Source organism: Cetorhinus maximus, chromosome 26 (assembly GCF_964194155.1).
Source record: "Cetorhinus maximus chromosome 26, sCetMax3.hap1.1, whole genome shotgun sequence".
Classification (NCBI taxonomy): Eukaryota; Metazoa; Chordata; class Chondrichthyes; order Lamniformes; family Cetorhinidae; genus Cetorhinus; species Cetorhinus maximus.
The window spans coordinates 5,956,361-5,978,316 of NC_135904.1; the positions used below are offsets into that span (position 1 = coordinate 5,956,361).

General features: G+C 39.1%; 1 protein-coding gene across 3 annotated transcripts in view; it reads right to left on the bottom strand.

Moving 5' to 3' along the window:
* Positions 1–21,956, bottom strand: part of ctc1 (CTS telomere maintenance complex component 1) — an 80,542-nt gene that overhangs the window by 9,923 nt on the left and 48,663 nt on the right. For 2 of the 3 annotated variants that reach the window (XM_078530025.1, XM_078530026.1), the window contains exons 14-23: positions 18,124–18,213; positions 17,704–17,847; positions 17,165–17,259; positions 15,836–15,945; positions 15,230–15,395; positions 13,835–13,912; positions 11,597–11,774; positions 10,847–10,911; positions 6,665–6,830; positions 4,013–4,142 (exon numbers count right to left, since the gene is read on the bottom strand). In XM_078530025.1, coding sequence (XP_078386151.1) covers positions 4,013–4,142; positions 6,665–6,830; positions 10,847–10,911; positions 11,597–11,774; positions 13,835–13,912; positions 15,230–15,395; positions 15,836–15,945; positions 17,165–17,259; positions 17,704–17,847; positions 18,124–18,213 — 1,222 coding nt within the window. Of the gene's footprint in view, positions 1–4,012; positions 4,143–6,664; positions 6,831–10,846; positions 10,912–11,592; positions 11,775–13,834; positions 13,913–15,229; positions 15,396–15,835; positions 15,946–17,164; positions 17,260–17,703; positions 17,848–18,123; positions 18,214–21,956 lie in introns of all 3 variants that reach the window. The other variant, XR_013573460.1, reaches the window with a different exon arrangement.

Consider the following 21,956-nt stretch of genomic DNA (forward strand, 5'->3'; position numbering starts at 1 on the left):
CTTTAGAAAAATTGTATACCCACTACAAGTAAAATGTAAGTGTATCACCAATTCCATGAATACCAAATGCAGTCCCACCCAGCAATTGGAAAATCCAGCAAATGCTAGAGACCCAAGTTAATCACTACTCGAAGTCAACTATTTATGGAGAAATAAATCATTCCAAATACAGCCTACAGGTTTCACATTCTTTATTCTTACCCAATGGACAATTAATTCCCCTTTTCCTAAGCAGGCAAAATAGGATACCCTCCTCAATAATATTAGGACATCTTATCATGGTGTAAAGGCTAATGATTTCAGACTATGAACCAGACCACTTATATTGTCAATAAAAAGTAAAGTTCACTGCTGTAATTTGCAAAGAAACCAAGAGAAACTATCACCTCAAAACCGAGCATGAAACAGCAAAATTTGGAATTGTGAAATTATTTATTTAACCAAGTTCATACATTTTCTACTCAAACAAAATTAAATTTAAAAAGTTTCATCTGGGAAAGCCTAACATGCGAACAATGCAAAATGAAATAAATATCTACATTCACTGTCAAATCATTTAAAAATCACAGCTCCTCGTACAACTTTTAAGTCTTTCAACTGTTAACCATTTGTAACATTTCAACTTGGGTTTAACAAATTTCAGTCAGCAAAGAAAACCAAAACTCATAATTCCAAAGCAGTCCCATTAATATTCTCACACCAAAGTCATCCCTTGTAACAATAGGAACATCACCATTAAAAGGAAAAGTGGAAATAATTTGAACGCGTGAAGATGGATGTGAGTCCTTCACGGGGGATTTTTTTATATGGCAACTTCTTGATCTGAAGCACAATTTCTGGAAAGGTGCTAAGTGGAGCAAATGAGCTTCCACTGAAGGAGGATGACAAAACATTCCAGGTCTAAATAGAAGCCAACCTAAACACCATGCTCTTGTGCATGTTCCAACAATCTGTTGGAGAACAGCACGGGTGGAACATGTTCACAGACAAATGCGCGAAGTGGGCGTACAAAAATAAATAAGGAGGGTGGAGAAAAATCACTTTAGGAAACGGGGGAGGTGGGGGGGTAGAGAAATCCCAGTTCACTGGTTACAGAAATATAACTAACTGACCTCAAAGTGTGGTCTTAACTTGTCGGTTAATTGTATTAAGGTAACATACCACAATAGAGAAATGAACCTTTTTCCAACTTCTCTCCCTTTCTGAAGCATCAAATGTTGATGTTGCTTCATGGGCTATGGCTGCCCACTGTGCCTCTCCCAACCTTCATGCACGAGTTCGGGTGGCAGGCCGTAAACAGCATCATGGCCAAAACTAATTTTGTCCACAAACAAGTGCTTTGCAACTGGGCTGACCGAAAACCGATGGAGGAATAGATTTTTGATTTTTCTCCACCTCCCTTGTCATATTGATCAACTGAATCAGGGAGCGACAGACCAGGATAAAAAAAAAAGAGATACTTGTTGGTTTAACAGATCAAGATGATCTGTGCCACATGACATCCCCTAGCTGCGGCAGTCACAAGCTTCTCTAAAACTGAAAGGTAACAGCTACGCAACAAATAAAACTGCAGTATGTTTATATTCATACACAAAGGAAAGCAATGAGAAATTTGAAATGGTGCATTGTATTATCAACATCTGAAATGCTCAACATATTACCAATCGTAGGATTATGAGTTCCAAGCTTTACAGTAAAAATTTGATTATTTGATGCCTTGACAAATTACAGCAGTGTTGATGTCTCTGGGCTTTACATCCATTTACAAACAATTAGAATGGACAAATTTAACTGAAGTGCTAGATGTATTTGTGCGGTATTACACGAAGGATGGTATACAGCATTTTAAATGGAGTCTTCATTAATTTTTTAAAATTCATTCTTGGGATGTGGGCTTCGCTGGCTAGGCCAGCATTTATTGCCTATCCCTAGCTGCCCTTGACAAGGTGGTGGTGAGCTGCCTTCTTGAACAGCTGTAGTCCATGTGGTGTAGGTACACCCACAATGCGGTTAGGGAGAGATTTCCAGGGTTTTGACTCAATGACAGTGAAGGAACCGCGATATAGTTCCGTTTCAGGACGGTGAGTGCCTTGGAGGGGAACTTCCAGGTGGTGGTGCTCCCACACGTCTGCTGCCCTTGTGCTTTTAGATGGTAATGGTCATGGGTTTGGAAGGTGCTGCTGAAGGCGACTTGGTGAGTTCCTGTAGTGCATTTTGCAGATGGTACACACTGCTGCCACTATGCGTTGGTGGTGGAGGCAGTGAATATTTGTGGATGGAGTGACAATCAAACAGGCTATTTTGTCCTGGATTGTGTCAAGCCTCTTGAGTGTTGTTGGAGCTTTTTTTTTATTATTCATTCATGGGATATGGGCTTCACTGGCTGGGCCAACATTTATTGCCCATCCCTAATTGCCCTCGAGAAGGCAGTGGTGAGCTGCCTTCTTGAACCGCTGCAGACCATATGGTGTAGGTACACCCACAGTGCTATTAGGAAGAGAGTTCCAGGATTTTGACCCAGCAACAGTGAAGGAACGGCGATATATTTCCAAGTCAAGGTGGCGAATGACTTGGAGGGGAACTTCCAGGTGGTGGTGTTCCCATCTAACTGCTGCCCTTGTCCTTCTAGATAGTATTGGTCATGGATTTGGAAGGTGCTGTCGAAGGAGCCTTGGTGAATTCCTGCAGTGTACTTTATAGAAGGTACACACTGCTGCTACTGTGCATCGGTGGTGGAGGGAGTGAATGCTTGTGGACATGGTGCCAATCAAGCAGGATGCTTTGTCCTGGACAGTGTCAAGCTTCTTGAGTGTTGTGGGAGCTGCACTCATCCAGGCAAGTGGGGATTATTCCATCAAACTCCAGACTTGTGCTGTCAGGAAGTGAGCTACTCACTACTGGATTCCTAGCCTCTGACCTGCTCTTGTAGCCACAGTATTTATAGGGCTAGTCCACTTCAGTTTCTGGTCAATGGTAACCACCAGGGTGTTGATAGGGGGATTCAACGATAGTAATGCCGTTGAAAGTCATGGGGCAGTGGTTAGATTCTCTCTTGTTGGAGATGGTCATTGCTTGGCACTTATGTGCCACAAACGTTACTTGCAACTTGTCAGCCCAAGCCTGGATATTGTCCAGATCTTGGTACATTTGGACTTGAACTGCTTCAGTATCTGAGGGCTCATGAATGGTGCTGAACATTGTGCAATCATCAGCGAACATCCCCACTTCTGACCTTATGATGGAAGGAAGGTCATTGATGAAGCAGCTGAAGATGGTTGGGCTGAGGACACTGCCCTGAGGAACTCCTGCAGTGAGGTCCTGGAACTGAGATGATTGGCCTCCAACAACCACAACCATCTTCCCTTGTGCTAGGTATGACTCCAACCAGCGGAGAGTACCCCACCCCACCCCGGTTCCCATCGACTCCAGTTTTGCTAAATGTGCCAAACATGTTTTATCAGTGATCATGGTGCGAATTCAAGAGTTTTGTAGCAAGAGATTACTGTGTTATACATCTCGGAATTTTTAGCCAAGTTATGTTCCACTAGACAGATGTTTGAGCTCATAAAATTAGAGTCCAGTGCGTCAACTGGAGTGAATTTGAAGGATTCCTCGATTTCTTTTTTTTAAAGAGCCAAGAGCTTGGTGAGTTTTTGGTACGCCACGATCACAAATTACATTTTAACATTGTTATATTTACAAAGTTATCCTAACAGCTTTACAGGAAGACCTCTTTGGCGGAGTCAGTGTGAAATGAAGCAACACCTGTCAATTTCATTTTTATAAAACGAACAGGAGGGTTAGGCTCAGCCAAAAGTGACAATTAAAAACGGAAACAGTGAACTGCAGATTTGTAATACTGCAAGTAAAGATAATCAATAGAAATTGACAATGAATGTTAAGAGTTTCTTTTATGGGTAGCACATCAATGGTTGTTGCTCCATCCACCGTTGCCACCCCGTCAATTTTGCATCAAACAACCATGTAGAAGAATGAGAACAGGGTAACTTACCAGTCTGTCCCAACTTGGGTTTGCCTCGCGAGTCAAATCTGAAGACAAGTTGAATGGGTCTGCAGACAATGGTGCTAGTACAGATTACTCCAAGGTACTGCATTAGGACATCTCCAATTGTCTCTTCATGCTACAATTCAGAAAAACAAAGAATTAAGCTCTCATTAATCAGACTGTATCACATTTGATTATATGTAATTATTCACTTTCTAAACACTTTTTGAATTTGTTCTTCCCTTTAACAGAATGCCAAGCATTCTGCTGATAAAATGGCAACCCAAATTAGAATTCTGATAATTATAGACTAATCATACTTCAAATTATTGGCTTCAAAAGAGGAATTTCACCAATACATTGCCATTTATACCTAAAAAAGTACAAGAGATTTCTTTGTTGTTGGAAAACAAAAATGGAAGATCAAAACCTATTAAACTGGATTAACATTAAGGTTGAAGGGTAAAAAGAGAAAGTAAGGCAAACTATGACTTGGTAATGCCAAGTTCAGGAACACTGACCAAACCAATATTGATGAGGATGAATGAGAACAGGAGGGAGAAAGTTTGTGACAGAAAAGTAATGAAGGTTGGAGATGAAAGACTGCCTAAATAACATTTTCTTGTATCAAGTTCAGGAGTGCCAGAGTTGTTAGAGAAGCTAACTCAGATACAGGAACCGTGTTCAAGGCTTAACAGAAAGAAAAATAATTTGCATTTGCATAGCACCTTTAACATCCTTGGAACATCTCAAAGAGCTTTACACCCAAATGAATTAGCTTTTGAATTACAGTCACTGTTAAGTATGCAAAGTTGGAGTCACTGAAAAGCTACATTTGACACAAAAGCAGAAAACTATTTTCTTTGAGCTAACTTTAGCAAAGGAAATAAAAGTTCCATTTGAAATGAAAGGAGGAAGGGCAAAAATGTTGGTAAAGTAGGACTGGGACCAAGGGTAGAACTGAAAGCAGGAGAGGGTAACAGCTGGCCAGTCCTGCAAGAGATGAAGAAACTCTCTCTGTGGAGAAAAGGAGGAAAAGATTTTCATGGTCCTACTAAAGGTCATGGAGATGATTATAATATAGTGTAGTCAACCACTTCACTTGTGGATTGGAGAATGGGTGCACTCAGAACATGCAACATGAAGGAAGTCTGGATAGGGTGGATGCTAAATGGAGCAATTCATCAACAGGCAGAATGAATAAATTGGGAGGGAGGCAAAGCTATGGCCTGATGGAAAAGAAAAATGTGGAAGGTGAGTAATCAACTGCAACAGAATGTGATTTGACAGAAAACCAGGTAGTCATGACTGTAGCTTTGGCAAGAGACCATACAATTTTAAATTTTTTTAGAATTACATGGTGCCATATTGTTTCAAAAAATGGTGGCTGATTCACTATGTGTCCTAGTACAAAGTCCCAGAAATATGAAACAAAATTGTTGTAATTGCAATGCTGAAACCATACGTGGATTAGGCCAGGGCATTCAAAATTAACTGTTTAAAGATGGCAAGCTCTCTCAGGTATAGGTGGAACAGAATAACATTTCTAAGGACTATTTATTTCCAAGAACTCTCTCCATTGTTTCAAAACGAGAACATGGGAATGAGTGTGGCCTCAGTGCCCCACTGCATAGCATGTTTTAGCTAAGGTGAAATTAAAATAAATTTTTCACCTTTTACCAAATTATTTCAACTGCAACTTGCATTTATATAGCAGCTTTCATGTGGTAGAACTTATACATCCTCAAGTGAGTCCCTAGACAGCACAATGCCTTAAGGGTGCAAGGACAGTTGCCATTGTTTTTTTCCGGTTGAAGCCTGTAACAAGTGATAGTGGAAAACGTCCTGGGGACTATCACAAATGGGCTCTCTGTTACCAGTATAGCATGAGAAGCTTTCCGCTTGGCATTAAATTGTTTCAGTATTAGGTTAAACACTGGGGCTGTAAAACATGGCTAGAATAGTGAAATGAATTTGGTTGCATTTTAGCCAGAATACACACTGCTCCACCTTATTTATCTTCATTGGTCGTAAACTGGATACGGAATTATTTTAAAAAGTAATCAGGGATTTCAAATAAAATCAGTATGAAATTATGGTTTTTTTTAAAAAGTGGACTGCTTTTAATTCCTTGGCTTTTTTCAGAAAGCAAGAGATGCTCCATATTTAACAGCAAGAGATGATGATGGATGTGTTAAGCCTGTTGAGGATGTGTCTTAAACATATGTAGTCTGCCATGAGTTAGGAAATGGATCAAAATTGACAGTGCTAATTGGAAGGAAATTTCAATACAGTTTGTAAGTGAAGCAGAAGATTTGAGAGTCCTGGTTTATATTTCTCACACAAAACACCAAAAATAGATTAATGGGTTGTCATTTCAACTCAGTTTATGGGACATTACTGTGCACAAAATGGCTGTTGTGTTATCCAACATAGCACTAAATTTAGATTTAATAGATGTGAAGCACCATCAAACCTTTCAAAAAAGGTGCTATATCAATACAAGCATTTACTGTGATTTGGTGTCATTCCCGTGAATGTACAGTGAAAATGCAGAGAGAAATTCTGTATCCAAGGTTAAAGATAAGGTTGTTTTGAAAGCCAATCCCGGATAAAGGATCCTCATTTAAAAAAAGAGAAAAAGGCATTCTCACTTACCAGTTCGTGTCCAGTGCGGCCCTGGTACTGAAAGTACACCTTCCCCCGTGGGCCAATGTGTTGTTGTAGTCCTTCCCACTCTGTTGAGCTGAGTGCCAGCAGGTCTGCCACCTGTTTATCTTTACAGTGCACTCGTGCCTCTGCAGTTCCATCCTCCACAATAACACTGCAACAGAACAGTTCCCAGTATTAGTCTAGGTCAGTTCACTGGCCACTGTAAATCACTAATACTCTTCTCCTGGTGCAAATCTGTACACCCAGGAAGAAAATTTAGCCAAGAAGCCCAGCAGTAATTGGAATGGGAAAAGTTGAACAGCTTATTCTATTAGGAAGGCCCCACATCCTAGTACAAAAGCCATATGGGTTATCAGGGTTTTGCTAGTGACATAACTCAGCCTTCAATTTCCTCATGATTCTGTTTGTGTATGATCAGCAACCGAAACTGGGTCTTAATTGGTTACTTCAGAAATTTAAGAAAACATACAGCTTCAAGGTTGCAGCACTGGAAAGCAGACTGTTATAGCAGGGACATCAGTTAAATTTGGGGAGGGGGAGGGAGGAAGAGAGGCGATGTTTCAAAGATAGAAAGTCAGGAGTTACGCTGAAGGATTGTTAATGCAATTTAAATCTCAGATTGTGCACTTACAGGTTGAGCTTCAAGAGGTTTTAGACAGTGGCAGGATCAGGGGCTTGAGCATATAGTTTCTTATAGGGGCCAAATAGGACGGCTTCAATTTTACCAATGTTTGGTCATAAAAGAACTGGCACATCCATAACTTGATGTCATATAGTCAACAGAACACCTCACAATCATGGAATCAAGATTAGTTGTGGGGCAACGAAAATGTGCTTTGTTAGCATACACATCAAAGCTGACCCTACGTTGTCACGATGATGTGTCATGCGTAATTTGGATTATTATAGCTTCATTAGGTGGTGTAATGCCTTGGATTGTTTTTAAAAAAGAAACAGCTAAAACTGCAAAGACACTGTTTTAAAATGGCTGCAGAAGTCGCCTGACCTACAAATTGGCCAGGTTTCTAGAAGCCTCTGAACTTGGATTACTAGGGGACATGTCTAGGCAGTTGCTTGATGGACTTCACACTTGACATTGTTTGAACTTCCTGCAAAACATAAGGACAGTAGGCCACCAGACTTCCTGACTCCAGAAACAGCCAGAACAAAGGAGGACTTACAGGACTCATTTAAGGGTCCCTTATCAGTTTCAATGGCATTTTGATGGCTTTGACCATGGGAGATCAAAGCCCTTTTGTCAATATCGATTGTTCTCCATTGTGTGCCAATGGCAGCAGTTACATGATCTAGAACACCACTTGTGAAAAGCTATGATTATAAGCTTGTCTGTTTGTTACAGCATAAGAGGAGTCTGCAGAAGGCACCAGTAAAATCCAGCTGATGACTGGAGAAAGTATCATTTCTCTCTCCCTACTATTCTCAAGCTCAGGGCCCATCTCTGTTACATTTTAGAATACATCACAGTGATAGAGAATTTTAATGAAAAGGAACTTCCAAGTGCCATAGTATCCACTTTGGAAAAAGATGGATTACAGTTTAAAAGAGCCTGTCTCCAGAAGAACAACTAGCTTACATCAACTGCAATGCCACTGGAGTTTCAAGACCACCAAAGGAACAACAGGAAGTTTTTTTTCCTTACTGACTTTAACTCTTACCAATGCCACCTTCTCCAACCTGTAATTTGTTGTTTTATATGCTAGTTTGTATGCGCATGCATATGTCATGGGATTCGGGACATGTCTTTACCTTATTAAAAAGTATTTTTTGCCCAAGTGAGTTTTTTTAGCAATAAAACTAACTCCTTACGTGTTAACTCAAGAGATCTGGCTGGCTTATTTCTTCAAATAGCTTTACATACAGTCAAGTGCATATTCAAACTCGGTTATAACCAACCTCAGGTATGGAAGAGAGGGGAATTTATTCACCCCTCCGGACTTGGTCGTAACAACGTATACAGATAACATCGCAGAGCAGAAAGACTGAAGCCTTGAGTTATACTAGAATTGACTGGGTGGATATGGAGGAAGGAGTGATTACTGGAAATGTTCCACAACACTGGGACAGAGACAAATGGAACCCACAAGAGATCAGTATCTGACCACAAAGAGCAGCCAATGGAGTCAGTGTATGGCCAACTGCATCAAAACATACAGTAGGTCCAAAAAAGGATAAAGTGCATGGTCAGTCACACAAAATGCGCTTGGTGACTGACCAATGTGCAGTCTTGTGGGTGAGGCAGAAACTCAAGTAAAAGAACATGAACAGATTAGACAAGGAGGTGAACATGTAGTCGGGATGTGATGTCACATTTCAGAACCAAAGAGAGTAAAGGGAGGGTGAAGTTGGGTGACAGTGGGAGGACAGATGAGTCAACAATGGGTTTTTGAAGGAAGCTGGGTTTTTTAAAAATGGAAAGAACAATGGCTGAGGGGCAAGCGCCTGACTGTATCAATGATCACCAAGTTGGGAGAAGTGCAGTGCTAAAGATCAAGTCAAGAGAAAATCAAGAGAGCAGGAGGTTGAGCCCATGATAGAGATAACTTTGGTGAATGCTGTGAAGGTGATAGGGAGAAGTTATAATGCTCTGTCAGAAATGGGGCAGAATTACAAGCTAAACTTCTAATAAAAAATGTTCATCTGTAACCTCACTTGGTCTCTATACCAGTCCATTAATTTGTATTAACTTATTCCCCACAGTACACAGAAACTTTGGAACAGATACCTGCATGTTCAGGTGATTGGCCCGAGTACATTAAAATCCACCACAAAAAAACGCAGCAAACTGCTCCAAGGGCTTCCTTTCCCATCCTTGTCATGTTTCAAAAAGTTAATCTTAACAATGCAAACTGCAGCTAGTCAGGAATGGATTCAAACTTTTAACTACAATGGCAATTTTGCACCAACTTGCACCTTATTCCTTCTCAGGTGCACACTTGCATGCAGCCAAGTGCTAATTAGCAGTAAATGCAAAAAATATTTGCGGACTTCTGAGGAAAAGTGTGTTTAAATAGTAATAGTTTATAAACAGTACTGCTGCGTGCTTGACATTTCAGCAGTTTGTTTCTGACAAGAGTAAATGTTTGAGGTAAAGAAGAGACTGTGTAATATATTACCTTGGAGCAGATTGGTTTAAATATATTTGCCCACTGATAACAAGTAAGCAAAAATATTAAATACCCACTGTAAGTGGCTTTGTATTGACAAGCCCCAGATCAAAAAGGGTTTTCAGAATTACTAAAAAACTGAGGTGATTGCCCAATTCCATAGCCAAAGACACCAACAACTTAAAGAGAAGAATGAGATGATAATAAATCAGAAAGAAGTGATTCGTTGATGCAAAGCTTGAGGATTAAAAGCTTTAAAATTGTCAGGGGGGAGCAAGAGCTAAGGAGTTCCACAATTTCTAGGTGCTCAAAAAGAGAATGGGCGAAATAATAAATCGTACAACTCAACATGAATACAGGGAAGGAGAAGTTTTTAGGGTTAAGTGCTTGCAGCTGTGTCAATTCCTGACAAAAAGCAGCTATCAGACTGCAGAAGTTAACCATCTCAGACAAGAGGAAAAAATATTGTTTACTTGTCATTATGCAAATAAATGACTTCCAGCTCCTAATTGAAGAAAGATCATGTGGGAAAAGATGCTCCGTAAAGTGAACAGCAAAAGTTTGAAAGGAGATGGGGCAACAAGAAAATATCATTGATATTGTAGTATAAAAACAGAAGCCAAAATTCAAGTCCACAGTATGAAGCAACCATTGGTTTCCCAAATCTAAATGCCCCAGTGAAATGAATGTTGTGACCATTTTGTGGTATGGGGCATTCCAACTCGCACATGTTGTCTAATGATCATCAAGTGCATTAATTTGGAGCAATATGTTATAGTTAATAGTCATCTATCACTGGGATAAATTAACATAGGAAACATTATGAATCAATACTCTGCCTGTGGTTATTTCATAATAATGAATGTTTCATATTGAAACATGTGTAAGAACCTGTTAAAAAAAGGATAAGCATGCCCAGTCAAGACACATTCCAATTTGTAAAACACTGCTGATCTTCTTGGACTTGCTTTGGTGATTACCATAATAAAGTATAGAATGATTCTTGAGGTGATCATTTTGGTTCCTAATCCTTGATGCTTACCTTGCATTAGCACGAAATACACCAACTGCAGACAGACAAGGTCCAGAAATTCTTGTGCACTTGTCCTAACCATAGAAATTGAATAATAACTTGTCATTCCAGTTGCATTTTTGTAAATGTATCTACAAGACTACTTTTTGAAAAATAATGCATCTGATCTTTTTGCTTTCAAATTTGTTGTAGCTGCACACACTTTTCTATGATTCATGTTGAACTACAAGAAAGATTTGGATATGTTATCTAAATTCATGAAAATGCTGGCTTTTAACTTAACTTTATATTTTGATGCCCCAAGGTGTTATTATTTCCAACTTGCTTTGTGATGCAAGTGTTTAGGTATACATGTTGTGTGTCTTTGGATACGTCTTGTGTGTGACACTAAATATTTTCCCCACACTGGAGAGATCATTTGCAGAGAATTCCAGTAAAAATATCCCTGCGTGATTTTTTACTCCATCTTGTTATCCAGGAACACATGAAACTGACTTTCTGTAACTGAATTCTATGCAGGATTGCATAGCAATAGCTCAGCATGATCTAGGCACAGGAAGAAAATAGAATCTTCCTAGTATAAGGCAGCTTAACACTTCAGCTGGAAACCCCTTACAAGTTAGTTAACTTGTATTTTTCTTTAAAGATGCTAACAGACCTGTTTTTTATCCTCCCATTTTCTGTTCTACATAGCAACTTGGGTTAAAATATGTCTAACTAAGAATCTTTTGTCATTTCTAACTTAAAATTAAAACATACCTGTTTAAAAATGCTGCTGCAACGACTGCAAACCCACTGGAGTTTCAGCCACTGAATATTAACCACATGGCAGCAAACAATACCCTGTAGGTGATTCTCTCGCCCAGAAATTAAATTTCCAAGATACAGCTGAGGCATGTCTGCAATAGCAGTATTTATGGATAAAGTGGAAGCAGACCTGAAAAAAAGTCCAACAGTTTCAGATGAGATAATGAAACTTAAAGTCATTAATCTCAAATTCAACAGCAACGGTTCAAGAAGGCAGCTCACCACCGCCTTTCTCAAGGGCAACTAGGGATGGGCAATAAATGCTGGCCCAGCCAGCGAAGCCCACAGCGTGTGAATGAATAAAAAAAAAGACTGATTAAATGAGATCACCAAATCACAACTGTTAAATAAAAGTAACTGCGATGCTGAATATCTGAAAGCAAAATGTTGGAAGTACAAACGGCAAAGGGCAAATTTTGTTAATATTCCTCATGAGAAATGAGGATGAAATGATGCAGGTCCAATACGTCAAAACCTGTCTTTACAGGTGGTGACCTTGTTTTTATATTGAATCGCACTGACAAATTTTAATTCTCCATTTAAACGATTGAGAACGGAAGTTTCCAAATCAGACAATTCAATTTGAGACACCGATGGGACAAGTTAGTATCCAAAAAGAGACAGTAGAGCTTCACTCTGCCCATTATATTTACAATTTGTTTTCTTCTTGCACAAGACCAAACAGGTGAGCAAATGATATGCTCTCAAGGTTTATTCATTTCCTGACTTAGAAGTTGGAGTGGCAATCTCCATGCGTCTTTTGATGGAACAGATAGCCTCCAATCTGTACCCTACATTCCCAAGCAGCAAGGATGAGATTGAGAGCGCTCCATGGGTTTCTCATGCACGGGTTAATCTGCTCATTTTTAGTGCACCTAAATTAAATGTGATTATAAATTGTGATAAAATAACAGAGTTAGAAATTTTACACACGGATGTAGAAAAGCATCCGCAGGATTTCACCCATGATGCAGGAAACCACAACACCATGTTTTCTCGTAAACAGACGATGTGTCTTAAATTTGGTTTGAAAAATCAAATGCCACAGTTTCACCATCGTAGCCCAGATTAGTCATGTTGTACAGCAAGGGTCTTGAACCCTAACTTTTTTTTTTTAAAAAGGTGTCAACAGAATTCTACTTGTTTCCATTGCAACAACCCTTCTCCTTGGTACTAAGGCTAATTGCATCAAAAATATCAGTTGAAATTTCACAGAACAGGATAATGGAAACTCACTAGAAGTGAGAACTTCCTGCTGTTCACTCAAGAAGCTTTGCAGACAGTTGGTCCTGTTAAGACTTGCATTTCTAAATCCGACTTTGCACTTCATTCTGTTTAAGCCAAGTTCATCTTTAACGTGGCTTTTTAAACCAACCTTGAATTCGACTTTCTTTCTAAGAAAACGGGTTGAATTTTCCTCCTCTCAAACTTTCGTTCCCCCCTTCCCCCACCCAGCAATTTATTTTCCTCTCCTTTTTCTTTCTCACAACCACCACATTGACAAAAGTCAGCAAGACTCCTGACCCAAATTTCCATTTGCTGGCAGTAGCAGCCAGATATTTTAACCTTAGTAAAATAAACAGCAGCTCTCTTTGATATTGCCAGTGGTGTGACTCTGTCCCTCTGGACACAGTGTAGCAATGATACTTAGTTGCACCGCTCCCACCTCATTTTATGAATGGTGTACAGCAAGACATAAGGATTGACAGACAGGGGCCAATGCTTGACTGTGAAGGCACTTTGTTTCTCTATGCTGGGTGGTGAGGCACTAGTACAGACCTGTGGTTGTGTGAGGGGAAACTGGGTGAACTTAAGAAACTGAGTTCTTCGAAATTATTGAAGGGCTGAAATTACAAGTCAACATGGAGCCTGAAAAACCCAGGTTAAATTTCTAACAATTCAAAAAGATTTTGTTTCCCATGTAGACCAAGTTTAAGGGAACACAATGTGGAAAAAGTAGCTTTTTCTGAAAATGTTACTAAATTATCTATACTAGATATTGTGAAGTTAAATAGCAACTACCAAGGTTTGTGATACTTTCCCCAATTGGAACAGGCTGTACTATGTTTATTCCCTTTGGAAATCTGCATGAAATGCAAAGTTGAATACAGCTATGGATGTACAGATTCTTCCATTTTAGTACATTGAGCTTTCACAGAAGATGAGCAAAGCGAGAATCAAAATACTAACCTTACAGCCTCCAATGAAGGAATTGCAAGGACAGACACACTGCTCGAGGGTACATACTTGCAGTACACATTGTTGTGCCTGAAAAACAGTTTGGAAAGATTCAACAGAAATGGATTTTTCTGAAATGTATCTTAACTCGACTGGATGGCTTCAATTTATTCAATTGGATTTGAGGACACTTTTAAAAATATAATTGCACACATTAAGCATTGGTGTCAAAAGCAATAAAAATCAAACAAAAACCCATTTCTCAGTAATAAGAGATTCTGGGAATATTCAGCAAGTCAGGCAGCACCTATAGAGAAATGAACAGTGGTAGAACTGAAATGAGGTTAACCTACTTTCCTCTCTCCATAGATGCTGTCTTATCTGCTGAGCATTTCCAACATTTTCCGTTTTGTTTCAGGTCTGCAGTATTTTATGTACATTTTTCTCAGTCATGGGGATTCACCCGAATCCTACAAAGGCCCCCTTTTGAGGGTTGAATGGCACTGTGATTAAGCACCTCTGAGGCCTGGATCTTAATGCATGCAGGACTGATGAAATGAAAATGTCAACACTGTGATGGCTGCGAGGGTTTTCTATGAAATGAATTTGGGTTAAATAAGTGGGAAAATTTTTGACAGTTGGGGGATTTTAATGTGGACAAGTATGGCATCACCCACTTTGGACCCAGTGAACTGCAGTGTTTGCTAAATGACAAGGAACTGCAGAAGAGCAAATAGATTTGGAAGTCCAAGCGCATAAATCATTTAAAGCTTGTAGACCAGCATAAAAACCAAAAAGGCTAATGGAATAGCAACCTTTATCTCAAGGTGGGCAGAGGGGAGGATTACGAAAAGGAGGAAGTTATGCTTCAGTTGCAAAGAACCTTGAAGTTCTGCAGTCTGCTTTGAGCATCGCACCTCAAGAAGCATATATTGGCTTTGGAGCCAATAGGTACAACAGGGATCCAGAATACTGGAGGTCAGGCGATAAAATTATGACAGGTTGCCTAAATTTGGCTTGTATTCCCTTGAGTTTAAAAGAACTGATCTGATTAAGATGTTTAAAATGTTAAAAGGATTCAATGCTGTAAATAAAGACAAACTATTCCTCTAGTGGGGCAAGAATGAGGGGACCTAATTTCAAAATTAGAATTAGCCCATTCAGGAAGCCCTTTTTCCACACAAAGGGTCGGGGAAAATCTAGAACTTACGCCCTAAAGGTTTGTAAATTGTAGGACAATTGAAATATTCATGACAGAGATTGATAGGTTTTTGTATGGTAATGGTAGCAAAAGGACATGGTGCTAAAGCAGGTAAATGGAGTTGAGGTACAAACCAATCAGGATATAACTGATTGGTGGAGCTGGCTCAAGGGACTGAATGGCTTACTTCTAAATAGAATACTAACCTCGATGTGGTCCTCTCCAAACCATAAAACACCACCATGGCTCCTGGTAAAATTCCAAGGGTGTAAGATAACAGCATGAGATCCACATAGATGTGCAGAGTAATGGCAGTATTTTGAATGTCTCCAACAAGTAACTTCAAACCCCAATCACCAGGAACAGAAATACCTATAATCAAGCAAGAGGCAAACAAGTTAAACATAACAAAATAAAATCACCAGTCAAGTTGGAATAAACACCTTTTATACTCATCAACTCAGTACTGCTACTAACAGGAAAACACAAAATGGCAGTTTGGAACAATTCTCCACCCAACAGGTGATCCATTCCTCAGCCTTTGTCGGTGTTTCTATACACAAGAGCAACAACCGTCTCATATTTACACCTTATTTTCCCACTAATGAAACAAAAAACCTATTCTCGGCATCTTCCCTGATTATCTCATTCCTAGCATCAACCTGAGAGAAATGCTGGACGCACATCGGCATCCCATCACTGTGACGCAACATTGCTTCAGTATTTCAACCAACTGTTGAACAATCCAATTTTGGCAATACACAGTATGTCTAATAGATTTGATACTGATTGGAATATTACTACATTCTTACCTTGTGTATTTTTATCAGTTATAACAGCTGCAAAATTGGCTCTTCTATTGGGTTCATTGCAGATCCTTTCCAATATAATTCCAGTGAAAGAGACAAGTGATGCTGTGAAACTGCAAAACCATCCAAATATTAGAAGACTAATTCAAGCTCATACAGGCTGTGTTTCTCTAAAACAGAGTGTGTGCTAAACTCTATTTGAAATTGGCAAAACATCATGCAGAACTTTCAAAATTTCAAGCGTGAAAATAAAATTCAAAATTCATTTCAGAATAATCCTTTCAGTGCACAGCAACTTCTTAATTTCGAATATAAATAATGCCCAATCAAAAACATATTAGAAGTGTCTTAAACAGCAGAGCCAACAGGATTGGTTTGTGTTTATTCACTAAGAAGTTTTTTTAAAATATTGGCTGGGAATCCCACTTCTTTTGCTGCCAAGTGATCCTATTCAAAGCGCATATGATACAAGGTTTGATCGGGCACAGGGACAAAGTTGCAATGGTCCACAGTCCAAAAGCCCATCTACACTTGCTGTTTAAACTTACGTGCAATAGATAGCAATTTAGGGACTGGGTTTGTGACTTGTAGAACTGTGCGGCAGACAGTTTCATAATGTAAAGTCGGCGTGTAGCCAACCCACTCCACACCAGCCCACCCTCTTGCCATAACACGGTGTGGATGGGCTCAATTGGAGCAGTGGGGGACTTCCACCTCTCAACTGGGAGGAACTCCCACCCTCAGGAACTGCCAGCTAATCCAATTGGCCACCAGCTCCATGAGCGCATCAGCAGGCATTGTTGGCACGGCAACGAGGAGGAAGGCAGCCCAACGGAGCCCGGAAACAGGCAAGTCCGGGGTCTTGGGCATGGAGCGGGGTGGGTTTAATGCAGTATGTAGGTAGGAAGATAGTGGGTGGTGGGGGGTGGGGGTCTATCTTGGGAGACAGCCCCTCAAGATAGAACACCGCCCCCCCCTATCTTCCCGCTCTTTGAAAATTTTGTTTATAAAAACCGGCTACATATTATTGGGATAAATTGGCTTGGTAACAAGCCTGATTGGCCCTCAACAATCTTCTTAAATATGAAGGGTGGGCTACCACTTTCAGCATGCGCCCACACACCCATACAATAGGGGTGAGCGGGTAGGTGGTGGGCACCTGCCATATTTAATGTGCCCCCACACCCCCCCTCCTGGCAGTGGCATGTAAAATGCAGTCGGTAGTCTAGCATGAGTCACCAACTTCAGTAGAGACGACAAAGGAGTAATCAAAGAAAAAGTTGAGCCAGGAAAAGGCAGTTCTCAACATGTAGGAGTGCATTTTGTGCTTACCTGTGAGAGAGTATTTCTTGAATAGAGTTTATACGAGGTATTTCTGAAGGCAAGTTTTTAAGGTAAGCAGGCAGGTTTATCTGATTTTCGAAAAGCTGAAATCAAAATTTTACCAGTTAAAAAAACCTGATGGAGAACTATATCTCAAAGGCAAAAATATTAACAGAAATAATGATACAAGCTCTATAAACATAAATCAATGAAAAATCATGGAACCTTTCTTATCCCCATCAACAATTATAAAGTGAAAGATATTGGCTCTTTTATTTTCAAATATCAAAGCAATATTGTTCCGTTTATTATCTCTCATAGCCAGTCACATTAACTGTGATCTTTAACTATCAAGGTGGATCCCAGAGTACTGTAACAATGCATTATTATATTTTACACAGCTACATCTTTCTCTTAGAAAACCCCCACTTTCCAATGCTCTAGAAATTATTTCTGCAAGTCATTGCTATTTTTGAATGACAAGACTAATGTTACATGGAAACCCAATTTATCTCTGCTTTTCCTTGATTTCCAAATTACTAACCTACCTGGGACTGGTGTAAACAGGATAGAGTGGAAATATATTGAAACTTCCAATCAGGTTGAACAACAAGGTTGAGCGGACAATTCAAACTCTGCAGAGTCTTCCATGGAACTGAGGAGGAACAGTGTCGCTCAAAAACAGATGTGTCCTGGATAATGAAGGGAAAGATTGCAAACATTCCAAACTACTAAGCACAGCAAATATTTTCAGATTTTTAAGTGATAATTGAACATAATTAACTTCTTCAACCATTCACTACTGCAAAATAAGAGTCAGAATACACTATCATAATTCATGCTATTCCTTTGCATCCAACTAAAATCCAAAGGCAACAGCATGCTAACTTCTAAATTTTGTCACAGGTTAAGACTTTTGTTTTCTATGCTTTAATATTCCTCAAAATAGCAGCTTTTGATTCTCTTACCAGCTGTTTTGGTGTAATCAGTCTGTACACTCCCCCCTGGTTTATCAGATGGTACCACTTCACAGCTTTGTCCATGAAATCCAACAGCACCTGCAATGGCATTGTGAGAAAAATTACATACAACTGGTTGAACTCTCCCAAGTGGGTACAAATATACCAGAGCCAAGATGTTGAGTCAGTCAGTCCAGAGGAGAAATCTGGTTTCAGGAACAGGCATCTAAAATGTTTTTTTTCATATTACAGAACGCAAGCAAGAAGGAAAAAATCAATGGCAAAAGATCCCCAACAAAACACTGAAATAGTGGGAAGGAACAAAGATCAACACAAGGAAATTTGAACATACAAATACCAATTTGAACTATTCACGCATTAATGGTTGTTGAGCAGCACTGACTGCTCTCAAGACTGATGGTAAGAGATCAAAGATGTGCATTACCTGTTTAATAAGCATCCTTCATTATTAATAGCTGTTCTTATTAAATGCATATGCAATCATGTTTTAGCACCTTCAGAACAACAGGAGACTAAAACGTGAGAAAACTGGCAACCAAGTGCCATCTGGGTAATCCCATGGAGGGATTTGAAAACAAGGATGAGAATTTTAAAATCAAAGCACTACATTCTTGACCAGGAGCCAATCTAGGTTAGCGAGCATAGGGGCAATACGTGAGAAGGACTTGGGGAAAGTAAAGAGTAAAACAATTTAAACAACTTTCATTTGCAATTCATCTATCAAATACACTTATGACTGTAGGAATCACATCTAAAGAAACGGGCAGCTTCTCAGTTTTGCATCCCTTCTTCACAAAACATATAATAGTCAACTACAAGCTATTGCACTTCTCAAAAATTTGGTAGAGGCAACCTATCTGCCATTACTTCAATAGGAATTAAATTTCATTATACAGAACTGCATTTTGGCCATCAACAACAGATTTTGGTTATATTTTTCAGTTGCAGTGAGGGAAGCAGCAGGGGGGCTGGTAAGTAGATGCCAGTGTATATTACAGTAGGACACTGCAACACTTCAAATATATTAATAAGACGAGTATAACCAACACAATAAAATCATACTGCAAGTTCAGTATATTGCATAAAACCTTAGGTCCCCTGACTTACCCCAACTGCTGCCATTTACAAGTAAGCCATTTTAAAAATATTTACGTTACATTAATTCACATTACACTAATTTTCCTTACATTTGCATAAAATTAAATGTTTTGTAAATGTAACAACCATATTAAGTGGTGTTGGCACAGGGGTTTAAAAACTAACTTCAGTAGTGGAAATTAAGCACCCCACTGAGAATAGGTGTAATGGAAAAAATGACCCCGCACCTACACTCAAGAGGTGAACACAAATCTCGGAGAAGGTGCGTTGCTCAATTCATAAAATTGATCTTTGCCATGCAAAGATTTTGGAAATCATCCATTGATTTGCCAAATATCAGTCTTTCCCTACATACAGAACCCATAAACCCACCACTAAAGACATGGCACAAGATGACATTTTTCTCTTAACAAATCCCAAGGGTGTGGTAACTTTTTTTTTCAGAAGAGGAACTTGGCAACGACACTAGCATTAACATTAGGTTATACAATTGGCCATAAAAGTCTGTCATAATTATTAGTGGGAAATTAAGGTCATGGTTTTTTTTTGAAAATAATGACACAATATTCTTCACCTTGTAAGCATTAACAAATGTCATGGTATTCACAACCACAATTTTGATGCTCTTTGGTGGTTTCAATAATACTGTATATTTGTTTAGCTTCTAATGTCTTCAGATGAGATGGCATTTACTATTTCATCAATCAGGAATTCAGTTTTGGCTACCAACCACAAGAAAGTGTTCAAGAGGCTTAGTTAAACATAAATATGCTCTCTCACACCATTTAACCATGTAAAAGATGCCCTTAGCACACAATGCACCCAACACATTGCACACAGTTCACTAATGTCCTTTAGGGAAGGAAGTCTGCCTTCCTTACCTGGTCTGGCCTACATTTGACTTGAGACCCACAGCAATGTGGCTGACTCTTAAAATGCCCTCTGAACAAGGGCAATTAAGGATGGGAAATAAATGCTGGCCTAGCCAGTGACACCCACATCTCATGGGCAAATTAAAAAATTTTTACTTGTAGAAAAAAATGTTTCCTTAGCCGCGCAATCACTATTAACCATGTATGACAGTGGAATACTTGTAAAGAGACACATTGTCAGCCATTTTAAATTGGAAGCTTTTTCCATTTGTCAGAACTCTGACTGTACAAATAGCCCACCAGCTGTAAGTTATGTATATTTTAACTCCTGATATTTTGCTAATATTGCATCCTTAATCAAAATATAGATCAAAAGTAGATTTATACTTTAAAAATTAAGTCACATTTTTAGCTCAAGTCCATCTTGAAGGACAAGTGTAACAGTACATTACTGCTCTAAGTAATTCCATTATGACCTTTGATGCAACATGAATATATTTTTCTAGGATTACAATTTAGACATTGAAGATCGGTTGTAAAATTCTCATTTACGTTAACTGAAAAAGCACCAATTGGAGAAAGTTATATTTACAAAAATACTAAACGCTCAGCATTAATCCATGGTATAACATTTCAAAAATGTAGTTATCATGTTACTGAGTATATAAAATATGAAAAGCTATTCTAAAATAAATCCCATTGCCACCAAATAATAGTGTCTGGAAAAACAAGTTACTCCATTGCTTTCTGGCAACAATATGCAACAGAAAATGTGCTGAGAGTCATACATCATCATGGTGAAAATGACAGTCAACTGTCTCTTCCTCACAGGAAACAAAAAGCACCTTGAACTTCAAGGAGAATTTACCTAGGGACTATCATTTGCAAAACTACCTGTACCAACAAGTCAACGATCTTATTTAAGGTTTCCACGTATTTCTCATTATGAATGTTGAAGAAAAAGTTTTAAGAAACATGTTGAATAGAAACTACGCTCAGAACTAGTGTGTGCCCGTAACTATCTCGGATCTATGCAAGAGACTAAGCAAAAGAACTCTAAACTGGTCTTTCAGTGCACTTAATTTATTATTTTCCCTCCTCACAATTGCAGACCATGAATTAAGACCTTTATGTTAGTGTAAGATTCTTGACATTCCCAAGAAAAGTGGTGAGCAAATCCCCAAAACTGCAAACCCATTAGGTATTAAGATACTTTAAACAAAATGATTACGTGCAAAAGCTTTGATAAATTTATATTGGTCACCCCTTACTGCTCCACTAATGTCCAGAGTTTAATCTCAGCCACCCTCCTCAAATGTGACTCTTAAGACAGCATTAGGTGGAACTTTTTAAACAAGAAGCTGCATTGTTTTTCCAGTAAAATATTGGTTCAAGGTTATTTAACTTTGAAAAGCTGCACTGTAAACAATAATGGCCATTTGCCAGAACAATTTGTATACAATTCAAAGCTTACTGGGAGTAAGTTTTCCCTAACACCAATAAATGCAGAATAATAAGTACTGTGTTTTGCCACCTTTGATTTCCTCGAGAATGCAAGGGTTAATTTTGCACCCTTTTACTGAGGGACCCAAACGAACAATGAAGACACACATTAGGCAAACTGCAGTTTTTACCAGAACCTTAGGAAAAGCACTTTCTAGCACAAATAAGTATTTTCAGTATTTTGTGAACCAACCAAAATTATGTTACAGTAGTTTTCCTCCCACACCTATACCTCCCACACCTATACAAGTGGAGGCATGAATTTGCACAAAAATGGCGCTTCCTCAAAGCTCGTCGTCTTTGCTATAAAGACTAGGTGAAGCTGTGCTTACTTCCGGACACCCATAA